We start from the raw sequence: 15,121 nt of genomic DNA on the forward strand, positions 1-15,121 counted from the left end.
AGTTCCAAAGGTAACTGAGGGGGTAAGTATGGGTGGCATGGTCCAGTCCAACCCCCCTTCCCCTCTCCTGCCTTGCCCCAGCTCAGCCGGGGTGTGGCCAGCGCGTGATGACGGCGGCGGGTTGGGGGCAGGAAGGGAGGCGCAGGCCTGCCATGTAAAGGTACTGTTGCTCTACCCGCAGCGGGATTAGAGACGTCAGCTCAGTGCCAGACCAAGCATTACTAATATTACTGGCCTGGTCATAAGTATGAGCAGTCATAAGTTGCATACGTCTCAACTCGAGGACTACCTGTATTTAGCTTGATGCACAGTGCAAGTAATGCATTAAAAATTATGCTGAATTAATTTTGTTTTGTTTTCTTGTATTCTAATCTCAAAACTTTATCTTCTAAACTTTAGGAATACTTGGTCACGAATGGCGTCTACTGTTTCATGCAAATGAATAAGGAGAGATTCAAGGTTGAGCCGGACTACATCACCATGATGGCCAATCCAACCTTTGAGAATATGACCAAGGCTGCAGAGCCTGATGGCACATTGGACAAAGATGATCAGGTAGGCCGAGCATGAACTACCGAGTGTGTGGAGATTATCACTTGATAAATGCTGCATGTAAATCTCTTTTGCTGTCAGTTACTAGGGCAGTCATCATGAGAGCCTTCACATGTCTGCCAAATTTAGAGCCAAGCTAAGGGGCCCGCTGGGATTCTTTGCTACACTGGAATGGTTGAGCATGTTTAGAAACAGAGGTAAATTACGAAGCATTCTCCACAACTATGGCCCAACTTTTCCTTACTCCGTATCCCTTGAGGTTTTCTGAAGTGGTGATGCACCGCCTCGCCCATAATGAGGAAGATACAATTTTTACTGTTGACTTAATCCTTGTCGATGTGTAGCTAGCCATATACATATGAGTCAAAGTATAAGTGTACTCTGGTAACTGTGAATAGATCAGTCTGAGATGCTCTATGTAGGAAGGTTTTGCACCACAGCTTGAAAAAAAGAAAAACTATTTTGAGAGCTCTTTTGTACCGCCAAGATTTCCCGGGTGTGCCCCATGAGGTGTGCGTTAGGGTGGAGCGTTTTTTAACTTTTTTTGAAATTCATTTGTGGCTAGTGTGGAAAAGGTGCCAAATGGTGAGAAAAAAATGGTGTTAAAAGCATTTTTCTCTAGGACAGTATCTTCTGTCCCCGCCATCTCATCAAAGTTGGAGAAATAAGGGTCTAAAATGGGTAAACTTCACATAATACCCCATTTTTACAACTTATTATGAAATGCTTGTGGCTAGTGTGCAATATTGTTTTCGAGTTGCATATTAATAGCATACTAAATATGGAAGCTGTACAAATATATCTTCTGTCCCCGCAACGTGCTTGAAATATTGAAAATTTCGATTTTTTTGAGACAAATTTTTAAAAATTCCCAAAAATCAAATACAAAGAAACTTTCATATGGCTAGTTCCTAAGTTGTTTTACAACACTTATACTTTATCTGTGTAAAATTTCATCGAGATCAGTTAATATCTTCTGCTCCCGCCACGTCACTTTTAAATATTTAGTAATTATATTTATTTTTTATAATGCAAGGGATGTCAGTTCGAAGAATACTACAAAGGAAAATTACAAAATCGCTAAAATCTACTGATAAAAGTACAGAGGATCACTTTAGCTGCATAACACACACACACACACAGTTACTAGCCTCCCTTAAATGGAGGGGGGGACTTAAAGATTTTTTTTTTTTTTTTTTAGCTCGTTAAGGTATATCTAGAATAAGTATTAAGACACAGCTCTTCGCCTATTTCTCATTTACATATTGTAAATAAAAAATAGCCCAGAACTCACCACGAGGAGGTGGCTGTGTATCGAGTTCCACCCATTCTCCAGCCCAGCCACCCTACCATTGCTGGATTTACTTAGATCTTAAATTGCTTCTTTGTGTCAAACTTAGGCATATTCTTCCTTGATTCCAATGTATTCTTAATGAATCCTTCTCTTTCTGCTTCTCCGCAAACATGTTCTGATGCTTCTGTTACTAATTTAATTAATCTTTCAACAGCTTGTGTGTGACAGGGGATATCTTTGTAGTGTGATGATAGCATGCCTCCTGTCTGAATAAGTTTTGTTATTTCTTCCTGACTCATGTTCTTTGTTAATGGTGGTTCTGTTATTCCTGTGTTTTGCCACTTGATCATATCAATGAATGTACTGCTGTTGAAATTTAACTCAGGAATTTCAAAACTTCTGATTGCTGATCTGGCTAATGTTCGAGCCTTCAAAATTCTTCGCCATCCCAACTCTCTGATATGCTTTTGGTCGTCGTTTATCATAGAAAGTAAGATGTTTTCTGGATGGCCAAAGTACGCATTTCTCTGAATAACTGGATTAACTATTGCTTGAATATTTGCATCCAACATTGCAGCTCTTCTAACAGTATCATGAAGGTGTTTGGCTCCAAAAAAAACTGATGGCTCGCATTTAATTTTGAACCACATTGGTGCATAAACTTCCATTATGTATTTTACTATTGCTATCAAATTTTCTGTGGGATTTTCTGCTGTCATGTACAAGCGAAGAATTCTATTCGCTGTTGTGATCCAACGTGAATGCGCAATTTTACCTGGATTGCGATTCATTAAGGATTCTCCACAAACACCAGAGGAAACTGCTCTATATGCTTCAAGCAAATACTTCTGATCAGTGCTTAAATCTGAAAGGTCAACTTCAATGTTGATCTCTTCTGCCTGGATGGGTTCAAAGTCAATAATAGGCAGATTCTCACAGTTAGACAGTTGTTTTCCAATTGTACCACTAAAGCCTCTGGGTCCTGTTGTAGGCCCATCTAATTTTGTAATCAGATGCCTCAGTGGCAATTCGTTACCATGCAGTTGACACACAAACCATTGTAATGGTCTTCCAAGTTGTTGTTCTAGAAGAGAAATTACACCATTCTTTCTGCCAGTATTTACTGCAGTGCCATCACAACCAACTGCCTGAAGTTCAGAAGTATTAATGTTTTTGTGATTCAGAAAATCAGTAGTTCCTGACGCAATTGCATGCGATTTTCCAGATGACACAACTATGTGACCAAGGTATTCAGAGTCAGGCTCCTTGACACAAGTTATATGTTCTTCAGTTATTACTTCTTTAGCAGTCTTATTCCCTTTTTTAACCTTCGAGAGAGTTCTATCTTTTCGTCCATCAAAGAATATGCTAACAACATTTTTTTGATCAGTCTCATCATGTTGTTTTGTTTCAACTCTCTTCTTACCTCGAGCTCGACGAATTTTACTTCGGTCAACAATTTTGGAGGCATCTTCAGGAGATATTATTCCAATATCTTTTAAAGTAGCACTAACTATACTTGCTGCAGTTCTGTCTGAAACTCGTGACCTGTCACAAGCTAATGCAACAGATGGTAGCCTCAAGAAATTAGTGCTACTTGGAGTTTTGTCTGTTCTATATTCAATTTCAGAGTTATCATCACATTCATCAGTTGTAGATGTAGCATCTGAATCTGAAAACGAAGCAAGAGTTGCAGCACCACTCATTGATGGTTCAGAGTGAGATGGACCTGCTTTGCCTTGACTTATTTTTTCTTTCCTCAGTAATTGCTTTGTCAGTTTTTGCGTGGTTGCTTTGTCAATAGCTCCAATAGCCATTTTTCTGTTGGTCCTTTGATCGTTTAGAAATTTTGCTTCTCGCTGTGGAACCTTTCTAGCTGCATCACATGAGCAGTTGTTTATCGCACATTTACAGGCTGCAATGTCAAAAAGTTTTAAACTGTCTTCTTTGAATACTGTTACTTTATTAATTTTATGAAGCTCGGTTTGTCTTTCCTCTTGGAGGAGTAATCCTTCATCAAACTGTTGTACTTGGTGTGGTAGTTATCTAACATTGCACGAACACGCCTTGAAGAAAGAGTTGGTACAGAAGCAGACTTCCAAATATCTAGTAACTGTTCGTTGACAGAATTGGCAATGTCATCCCAAAGTGGTTGCTTTTTTGTTGTTTTCAACTGTACTCTCTCCCACAAACATGCTTTCATGACATCTCCGTAAGTTGGGAGGCATCTCTTACTGAGCTGACAAGGATTCCCAAAAACAGGGCAAGTAAATGCTTGTCTCGTATTCTGTAGAGAGCTCATGGCTTCACACACGTCTCTCCCCTCTGAGCTCTACTGGGCAACTAACGTGGCGCGCTACCCCGCACTGCCCACAGGCTGCTGTGAGCCTGTAATCACATGAGCGGCAACAGCTATGAGACACCCCCCCCGCCCCACTATTAACCAATCCAATGAGGGAGGCTAGTAACTGTGTGTGTGTAATGCCGCTAAAGTGATCCTTTGTTTATTTATCTTGTAGATTTTAGCGGTTTATTAAGTTTTTCCTTGCATAAATAAATATAATTACTTAATATTTAAAAGTGACGTGGCGGGAACAGAGGATATTAACTGATCTCGATGAAATTTTACACAGATAAAGATAAGTGTTGTAAAACAACTTAGGAACTAGCCATATGAAAGTTTCTTTGTATTTGATTTTTGGGAATTTTTAAAAATTTGTCTCAAAAAAATCGAAATTTTCAATATTTCAAGCACGTTGCGGGGACAGAAGATATATTTGTACAGCTTCCATATTTAGTATGCTATTAATATGCAACTCGAAAACAATATTGCACACTAGCCACAAGCATTTCATAATAAGTTGTAAAAATGGGGTATTATGTGAAGTTTACCCATTTTAGACCCTTATTTCTCCAACTTTGATGAGATGGCGGGGACAGAAGATACTGTCCTAGAGAAAAATGCTTTTAACACCATTTTTTTCTCACCATTTGGCACCTTTTCCACACTAGCCACAAATGAATTTCAAAAAAAGTTAAAAAAACGCTCCACCCTAGTGTGCGTGCCCCAGCTTGAGAACCACTGCCCTAGAAAGGAATGGGACTAAAAAAGCTGCATGGTGTCAAAGTGACACTTACAAACATCCTAATGCTTGATAATGTTTTTTCCTCAGGGCTCACTAGTTTTTTAAGTGATTTTCAGTTTTCAACATACCGTATGTACACTTATGTAATAGTTGAATAGGAAATCTTGAGTCAAAGTTTAGGGGGCATTTTTACGTGAATGGCACTTTTTGGGGATCAGATTTATTCTACATGCAAATATACCATAGCCTTGGAAGGTTAACTCTTAGAGGAGTATGCATACAGTAATTTCTTTTTGTGCTGTGCTGACACCTCACCATCCTCTCAGAGTGTAATAATGTTACACTTGCACCAAAGTGAGGCTAAAAAGGCTTTGCTATTTCAGGAGCATATTAACAACTCTGCCTCGGTGGAGATAGAGATCCCATGCAGAGTCAGCTACACGCCAGGGGAACGGTGTCCCTCCACCCTTTCCCCTGGGAGCAATTACCTCCCTATGAAGGATTGTGTGAATCCTGTGCGCCCCTCCAGCAATGTCTTCAGCCCCAGGTCGCAGGAGGAGCCTTCAGAAAGGTTGGTGAGGGATTGGTCGTCTAGTGTGTTTGCATAAAGTTTTGAACATCAGGTACGCATGACGAACAAAGAACCTCCTCAAAATATCAGTGTTCTTTCCTTACCGGTGTATTTCTAGTTATTCACATTATTCCAGGATTAAGTCAAGGTTCTCAAGTCCTGTTCTTTAACTCATGTCATCATATAAACCCCAAACCTTGTGCAGACTTTTGCCACACGATTGTTGTTTGGTGAACTGTCTTATTCACCACTTGCTGCCATGGCTGGTTTTAGGTACACACACGACACGCAACTATGTGCGGGCCCTATGTCTGTAGAGGCCCAAAAATACAGTCATCTCTATTATCGGAGATTCTCTAAACCGAATTATACCAATAACCGTAAGTTTATCCGCAATCTGAACCTTGTTCCACTAGCGTTAGTTTACGGACGTTCTACCAGAGCGCGCGCCATCCGCCACCAGCTCCCCCCGCCCTCCCCCGCTCCTCTTAGAGGTAACCCAGTTGGTGGAAGTACTATGAGGAAAAGAGTTGTGCTATCTCTGAAACATAAAATGGAAATATGTAAGAAGACAAAGTGCCGTAAGCAGAACTGTGCTGATGAAGGATTACAGTGTCTGTCGGCTCCACCACGCTGTACCACATAAGAAAACATAAATACAAACTTTTTCAGTTCCATGGTTAATTCTGACGTTTCACAGACTATGGAAAAACGATGTAACAACTCCACTCTGGACGACTTTGGGCATATTCCTCCCACTCATCCCCTCTGAATCCTTTATGGCTGTTATTAAGATTTTTAAGAATGTTTTCTACGCCCTCTCTGACCTCAACTCTCAGAAGGCTTATGAACCTGATGGAGTGCTTTCTATTGCCCTTAAAATCTGTGCCTCCGTGCCTGGTAAAACTCTTTCGTCTCTGCCTATCAACATCTACCGTTCATTCCTGCTCGCAGTACGCCTTCATACAGCTTGTGGCTAAGAACGGTGACCGCTCCAATCCTTCAAACAACCGCCCTATAGCTTTACTTCCTGTCTATTTAAAGCTTTTGAATCAATCCTTAACCGCAAGATTCAAAAGTTTCTTTCCACTTCTGACGTTCTATCTGATCGCCAGTATGGGATCCGCAAGTGGCGTTCTACTGGAGATCTTCTTCCTCTCTTAGCCGTTTCGGTGAAACTTTCGCAGTTGCGCAAGACATGTCGAAAGCTTTCGATAGAGTCTGGCGCAAGTCTTAACTTTCTAAACTGCCCTCTTACGGTTTATATCCTCCTCTCTGTTCCTTTATCCTCAGCCTCCTTTCCAGCCGTTCTATCTCTGCTGTGGTAGACGGTCACTGTTCCTCCCCTAAGCCAGTGGTTTCCAACATTTTTTTTTTTCAGGCGACCCCAATCATGCACCTCTAGACATGACCGCGACCCCACCCCACCATGTTTGATATTTTGAGATCTTGGCGACCCCGGGAAAAAAACGCTTTTGCGACCCCAATTGGGGTCACGACCCCAGGGTTGGGAAAGGGGGCTCTGACCTACCACCCACTCTCTTCCTCTTTTTCATCAATGATCTTTTTTTTTCATAACACTGTCCTATCGATTCATACGCTGACGACTCCACTCTGCATGTTTCAACTTCTCTCAACAGAAGACCTCAACATGATGTACAATACTCCAGACTAGAGGCTGCAGAACGCTTAACCTCAGACCTTACTATCATTTCCGTTTGGGGTAAAAGGAACCTTATGTCATTCAATGACACAAAAAAACAATTTCTCCAACTATCAACTGTACACAACCTTCCAAACACCTATCCCCTATTCTTCGATAATACTTAGCTGTCACCCTCTTCATCACTAAATGTCAACTCAAAATCTCAACTGAAAACTTCACATATCCTCTCTCACTAAATCAGCTTCCTCTAGGTTGGGCGTTTCGTATAGTCTCCGCCAGTTTTTCATCCCCGTACAGATGCTTTCCATTTATAGGGTTATTGTCCACCCTCGTATGGAGTATGCATCTCACGTGGTGGTGGTGGTGGGATGGGGTGGGTGTGGGGGGGTGGGGGTGGCACTCGCACAGCTCTCTTGGACAGAGTGGAGTCTAGGGCTCTTCGTCCCATCAGCTTCCCTCTTCTTACTGATAGTCTTCTACCTCTTAAATTCCGCCACCATGTTGCCTCTCTTTGTATCTTCTATCGATATTTTCACGCTGACTGCTCTTTTGAACTTGCTAACTGCGTGCCTCCCCCCCTCCCGCGGCCCCGCTGCACTCGACTGTCCATTCTAGCTCATCTCTATACTGTCCAAACCCTTTATGCAAGAGTTAACCAGCATCTTCACTCTTTCACCCCTTACACTGGTAAACTCTGGAACAGCCTTCCTTTGTCTGTATTTCCTCCTGCCTATAACTTGACCTCTTTCAAGAAGAGTGTATCAAGACACCTCTCCACTCGAAATTGACCTCTCTTTCGGCCACTCTATACCATCTTCTGTTGTGGGAGCGGCAAGTAGCGGCCTTTTTTTCCTACTCTCTTTTTGTTGCCCTTGGGCCGTCTCTTTTGTTGTTTAATAAAAAAAAAGTTTCATAAGCTGGACAAAGTTTGATATGAGTGGTTTCTTACCAACGTGCAGAGGGACGTACTGTGACTGGTCCACTCATCATAGGCAACGCTAAGCATTTCTATGAACTCATAGAACTGAAAGAACCATGTGAATCCTCTATTGGTTGGCTCCAAAGGTTTAAAGAGAGACCTGGCATCAGAAAAATAGTTGCGTGTGGGGAAAAAAATGGCAAACACGGACGCTGCAGAGGAATTTGTCAACAAATTTAATCTGCTTATTTAATTAAGCAGTTATCACTTGTATTTAATAGATTATCGTTCATCCGAAACAATGGGCACTTTTAAAGTCCGGTGATTTTGGGATAAAAGATACATAACTGTACTCATCATTCAAAAAATGATGACTACTGATGCTCAGTGTTGGGCGTAGCGGCACTACTAGTATCGCCGCTACGTAGCGAAGCTACTTCTTTAATAGCTGTAGCGGTAGTGTCACTCATTTTTAGAAAGAGCGGCAAAAACGGTAGCTGCGCTACATTTTCAGGTAGGGTTAGTCACTACTCGTTACTCGCTACTCGGGGTGGACCAACTACGTACGTGATGAAAAAGCGAATGAAACGTGTACAGTTCTGTGGGCTGAGCCACGGCCCGTCACTCTTGTCAGTCACCTAACTCTCGCTCAGTAGTGAATCTGTGACTGGAGGTGTGGCTGGCTGACTACCTGTGGGCAGTAGGTGATTAGTCACTCGTGGATATTCCTGATCACGGCTCACGAAGCCTTGGAAACTGGTAAAAACTGGGCGAGTCAACTAGCACAGCAGAGGGAGGTGAATGAATATTTTAGACTCACGTACAGGAAGTGTAAAGTGACTTACTTAGTACTCTATCAAAGACGTGGAACGTAACAATATGTATAAAAGATAATTCAGTTTTTTGTCAGTGCGTATTGTTCACAAGTAGCGGTAGCGGCAGTACTAGCGGTAGTGCATTACATTTATAAATGAGTAGCTGTAGCGGTAGTGCCACTACAATTTGACTTAAGTAGTGGTAGCGGTAGTCCCACTACATTTAGTAGGTAGTGCGCACAACACTGCTGATGTTTGATATTTGGAATAACCTAATCACCTACTTTTGATACAGGGGGGCTGCATAATGGGGCCTAAGGTCTCCCACAAGACCAAAACCAGCAGTGCTTGTTGTTCTGTGCAGGTAGTTAAACGCCCTGCTTCATCGCAGTGTACTCTTCCTTCCTCTCACATTTGTACTAAGTTTAGGCGAGGTCTTGACCATCGCAGCATCACACGTGGAGGGTGAGCTCCATTCATGCAGTGTTTCTGCCCTGATGTGAAATTTCCTAATGCCAAACCTCATAAATTTGAGACATGAACACCCTGTCATTAATTTGGGCCCAGTAAAAAAACAGACCATTGTATAGTGGATCAGAGTCGCATCTGAACTGTTATGGTATTTGGTGGGAAGGGAAACCTCACACTGACAAATACAGCTTCCTTACTCACAAGATGCATAACTTTCCAAAATTATTTCCAAGCATTAGGACTTCATCAGCTAGTTTTAAGGATGGCACACCACTGGAACTCTTGTATGTTGTTTATACAACTCCATGTACATTTCATAACTGCAGCCTCAGTCTTTCGTTTTCCATGTTAACTGTCCATAAACGTACATTGTATTTTCAACATCAAACAGCACTTTCCTTATGAAGGATTTTGCAATGTTGTATAACCTTTGTTTGATATATCCACTGACTGCTGAACCTTTATTTGATCCACAGATTTACCTTCCCCTCAAATACCAACAAGAGTATTCGGTTATCATCTCTTCCTGAGGAGGAAGAAACCAACCTTCTAGAGTCCAAGCAATCCCCAGCAAACACTCCCTTCCAAGGCATGACAGCACAGCCACCTTCAGAAGAAGACATAGCAAGCCACACCAAAGATGACATGCCTGTAGCAGAAAATATAAATATTGGCGACGACTGCATAATCATACCGTCTACGGGTTAGGAATACCTCAGCAAGCGCCAGAGGGCCTGCGCCCAACAAATGAAGGAGATTTTTCCTGAGCAGATCAGATTCTTATGTGCTTCCCGAAGTGGAAATACCAACAAAAAAACTGGTGGCCAGGCAGTGGGCATCCCCTCTTAATTAATGTTTGTGCTGTGTTTACAGTATATCTAAATCGCAAATACTTAAAATTTCCCTTCAAAGACACTTGTATTGAGATCATTTGTCTCACACACGTCCCCAGTTATTTTTGGGCTGGGCTTACGACCCCCAGCACCTCTTACGAGGCTATGCCGCTGTGATTGGTTTTGACAGTGCTCTCAAAGGAAGACACTGGTAGTCCAGTAAATCTAGGGTTCAACCTAAAACAAATTGCAATAGATTGTTTCTCACTTCTGAGTGACTTGACTAGTCCTCAGGTACATCATACTAAAAATCCCCATGAATCCATGTGGTGGAAGGGGGTCAACGGCGGCCATTTTGGAATTTTCTTAAAAGTCATATATCTGGCAAAATAATAGTTTTATCAGGAAACACAACTCAATAAAAATTGTTCAGAATTGATTGTTTTATAGCAATGGCAGGTTATTTTACAAAGATAAATAAATATATAGGAAAAAATAATAAAATATTAAATTTTGATTGCTGATTTTATTTTCAAAGACATATTCCTCAGAACTAGTGGCATCCATGACAAAATGCATCGAAGTAAAAATTGTAGAACAAACTTTCCTCTTTTGAAATATATATACAAGTTTATGCATATTTTAAAAATTCATGAAACTTTCCTGCAGGGTATACTTACACAATTAATATTCAGGGTATTCATCATCCTCATCAAGAACAAAATCTGGCACAGGGGAGTTTGAACAGGTTAGCCCTTTGCAATGGCCACAGAGAGAGGAACACTCAATATTGTGTTTCTTGCAACTGCATCTTTGGGTGTTGCATCCAGATCTACAGTTGCATTTGCAGACTAGCAATAATTTTTCTGGTGCAGGTGGTCGGTCAGTCTTCACAGGCATTAATTGGCCATTTTCAATTAACCATCCCCATTCCTCTGGATATTAATTGAATATTAATTGTGTAAGTATACCCTGCAGTAAAGTTTCATGAATATCAAATGGGTGGATCAATAAGAAATTACTGTATTAGGAATTAAATTATAATACTTGTAAAAAAAAACATGTTATGTTTCTTTTTACGATTTGGTTATTGAAAGGAAAACAAAAAACATTCTATAGCTGGACACTATCTATTACTAAGTATTTAGAAACCTCTTGTAATATGTTTTAAGGTTTAACTGGAGGTACTATATATGTTTTTTTATTATTTATTGGTGGCTTTCTGTCTATTGTATCTCATATCTTTGTTAATGTTCAAAATATGGATAAACTTGAATATTTCAAAAGAGGAAAGCTTGTTCTGCAACTTATATTTTGATGCGTTTTGTCATACATGCCCCTAGTTCTGCAGAAAAAGTCTTTGAAAATTAGCACATTTATTCAATTTCAATAGTTTATTATTTTTTCATATGGGTTTAGGAGAACAGACAACATTAATAATAAATTACTACATCAGAAATTAAGTTTCATTATTTGTAAGATGAAAAAAAAACTTTTTTGTGCAATTTGGTTTCTGAAATGAAGGGAAAAAAACCTTTTCATAGCATGACACTAATTATTACTAAGTGTTGAGACACATTATAATGTAATAAATTTTAAGGTTTGACTGGAGGTATTTATTATTATTTTTTTAAGGATGGCTTTTTGTATATTTTCCCTCATAACTTTGTCAATTTTTAAATTATGCATAAACTTGTATATATATTTCAAAAGAAGAAAGTTTGTTCTACAATTTTTACTTCGATGCATTTTGTCATGGATGCCACTAGTTCTGAGGAATATGTCTTTGAAAATAAAATCAGCAATCAAAATTTAATATTTTATTATTTTTTTCCTATATATTTATTTATCTTTGTAAAATAACCTGCCATTGCTATAAAACAATCAATTCTGAACAATTTTTATTGAGTTGTGTTTCCTGATAAAACTATTATTTTACCAGATATATGACTTTTAAGAAAATTCCAAAATGGCCGCCGTTGACCCCCTTCCACCACATGGATTCATGGGGATTTTTAGTATGATGTACCTGAGGACTAGTCAAGTCACTCAGAAGTGAGAAACAATCTATTGCAATTTGTTTTAGGTTGGGCACAATTTTATGCTAGATTTACTGGACTATGGCCTTCACAAGAGTGGGGGAGATCAACAGTGGAGTCTTAGCTCAGCCACTCTGTGGTCCGTTTATATACTTCACGGGTCCGCCTTATCAAAGGCCTTTTGAAAATGCAGGTAAACCATGTCCAGTGATTTGGCTTTGTCTTACACTGAGAAGAGATCGTTATAAAAGATCAGTAGGTCAGTTGAAGGGCATCTCTTAATGCGGAATTCATGTTGTGAATCCTTGATTTGTGAATGGCTTTCTATATAACTCGCAATTATGTCTCTAAGCATGCTCTACAGTAGCTTACCTACTATTGTTGATTGACTAAAGGGCCTGTAATTACCTGTTTTTGTCTATCATTAAAGATCAGTGTAACATTAGCTGCCTTCCCATCAGTAAGAGCTGAGCCATTCTCCTGGTACTTATTATATTAGGACATGAGAGGACTATATAACTATACTTTGCTTTTTGCTTTTTTAAGTAGTTTGGGATGAAAAATATCCTCTGGTTGTGGACCTCTCTTTGTTTTGAACAAATGCACTGCATTCAAAACTCATCACTAGTTATTTGTTGGACAAGGCAGGAACAGGATTTTCATTAAGTTTGTCACTGCCGGGGTTGGCTGAAGCAACCGTCAAACTGGAACAATAATAGTTTAGTTAATATGTTTGCAGTGTGTTGGTGTTCAGTCACTATGTCGCCCGCTCTGTCAGTCAAAGATCCAGTCCCACTTCTGGTCTTGTTCTTTGATGTTTATTACTTAAAGAAAGACTAGGGATTGGTTTTATAATTGGCGGCAATATTTATTCATATAGCTACGCTATGGCCGCCATTAAATTTCTGAAATTTGCTGTTTGTTAGATTTGGCTGTTGAGCGACGGTGGACTTTTGTTAAGATTATGTTGCTTTTCACTATAGTAAACAAATTTATTATTTTAGAGTAAGTAATTGATTTATAAAGTTTTGCCACACTCTATATACATTAGAATCACCTGATGATTACATGTCTGTCCATTTTTGCTTTTTTTTTTTTTATGAAGTTTGCTCTTTTTATTTAAGGCACTAGTATTTTATTTTCAGTCATTCTTGCTTAACCTCTAATGTCACTGCTTACCAATATGTGACTGCAATAGTTGAGATGTTCTTGTTAGATGTTTTTAAGTGTTATTTTCAAGCTGGTATGTGTTAAGTGTTATGTTTAAGGCGCGAACTGCTATCGCACTCGTCACAGGGCCCGCTTTAACGTTGTCCTGCTTCACCAGTTGATTGTAGTAGGTGATATAACACAATAGCCTTTAGTTAAGTGTGGTAGATGATGTTTGGCCGAGCGGAGCCGTTAGCTTCACTTTCGTTCACTTAGCTCTCTCTCTCTCTCTCTCTCTCTCTCTCTCTCTCTCTCTCTCTCTCTCTCTCTCTCTCTCTCTCTCTCTCTCTCTCTCTCTCTCTCTCTCTCTCTCTCTCTCTCTCTCTCTCTCTCTCTCTCTCTCTCTCTCTCTCTCTCTCTCTCTCTCTCTCTCTCTCTCTCTCTCTGTGTGTGTGTGTGTGTGTGTGTGTGTGGTATATTAAAAGTTTGATCAGTTTTAACTATATTTACAGTTTTACACAATAGTTACAAGTTAATGTGAGCTATCGCACACACACCCCGAGCAATGTGATCTGCTCGTTACCACTGCCCACTGTCTTCTCTCGGCTTCAGTCCGGTTGCAGGAATAATCCGGTGCCAAAGCTTGTGGATTTCACCGTCGATTCAGCACAGTTCCCACAGCAAGAAGCACGCCGTAAGCACAACCTATCACCTACGTGTTATTAAACATCCTGTTGCTCGGCACTGCCATGGTGTTGCGACACATACAGTCACACATTCACATGTACATTATAATATATACATTACATTCTACTGTAACTTTATTGACTAGATTATCTTGATTTCAGAGGTGGGCGCGGTACTGAAAAATCAGTAGTGCGGTTGCGGTAGTGCGGTATTTTTTCCGGAGTAGTGCGGTTGCGGTAGAGCGGTCCCATTTTTTTATTTACCAGTGCGGTACGCGGTGTGCAGTACTCCGGTAGCGGTAGTAAAAAAATACTTCAGTGCCTATCATGGTTATCCAAACAAAGGAAACATGCTTAAAATAGTACAATGAAAAATCGGCCTGTACCACAGACGGGTCCGGGGTTGAAATGGCCGGCACCGCTCGGGTTAAAGACTCGCAGTGTAGTAGCTTTGTCTGTCAATTTAGTATTTAATTTTGAACAATAACTGAAAAGTCAGAATGACTGAATCACTGATTCTGATGACTGATACCGATTGACTGATTGAGTCCGATTTACTGTAAAAAAAAATAAAAAATATGTGAGCATGCCGCGCTGCAAATGTCGTCTTTAATAGTTTTCAAAGTACCGCAAAAAAGCACTTCAGGATTTTTTTAGTGCGGTCAGCGGTAGTGCGGTATTTTCAGAAAATTTGCGGTAGTGTGGTACCTTTTTTTTGGCCCACCTCTGCTTGATTTATTACAACAGGGTCCAGTGCATCATATCGTTGAGTTGGTTCTGTAATCACCTATAATAACAATAATAACTAAGTTTCAGGTCATTTGACTGATGTTTTTATATCAATAACAAATATATTTTAAAATGAACTCCTAATTTTGAAGTTATTTTTTAAACAATTTTTATGAAAAATCTTGAATGTAGTTTATACAATTATTAAAAGAATGGCTGAAATGGAATTTGAATTTTCTTTTTTTACTTTGGTGGGCGATTTTTATTATATTTCTCCCTGTCTAGAAAATAATTTTAATATATGAAAAAAA

The 15,121-nt window shown here is 39.9% G+C and overlaps 1 protein-coding gene across 1 annotated transcript in view; it reads left to right on the forward strand.

Moving 5' to 3' along the window:
* Nucleotides 1–10,413, forward strand: part of LOC126994840 (vascular endothelial growth factor receptor 3-like) — a 66,476-nt gene extending 56,063 nt beyond the window's left edge. Inside the window, exons 13-15 of the mRNA XM_050854111.1 lie at nucleotides 400–555; nucleotides 5,316–5,503; nucleotides 9,851–10,413. Coding sequence (XP_050710068.1) covers nucleotides 400–555; nucleotides 5,316–5,503; nucleotides 9,851–10,082 — 576 coding nt within the window. The 3' untranslated portion in view covers nucleotides 10,083–10,413. The remainder of the gene's footprint in view (nucleotides 1–399; nucleotides 556–5,315; nucleotides 5,504–9,850) is intronic.
* Nucleotides 10,414–15,121: the final 4,708 nt, after the last annotated feature.

Source organism: Eriocheir sinensis, unplaced genomic scaffold (genome assembly GCF_024679095.1).
Source record: "Eriocheir sinensis breed Jianghai 21 unplaced genomic scaffold, ASM2467909v1 Scaffold89, whole genome shotgun sequence".
Lineage (NCBI taxonomy): Eukaryota > Metazoa > Arthropoda > Malacostraca > Decapoda > Varunidae > Eriocheir > Eriocheir sinensis.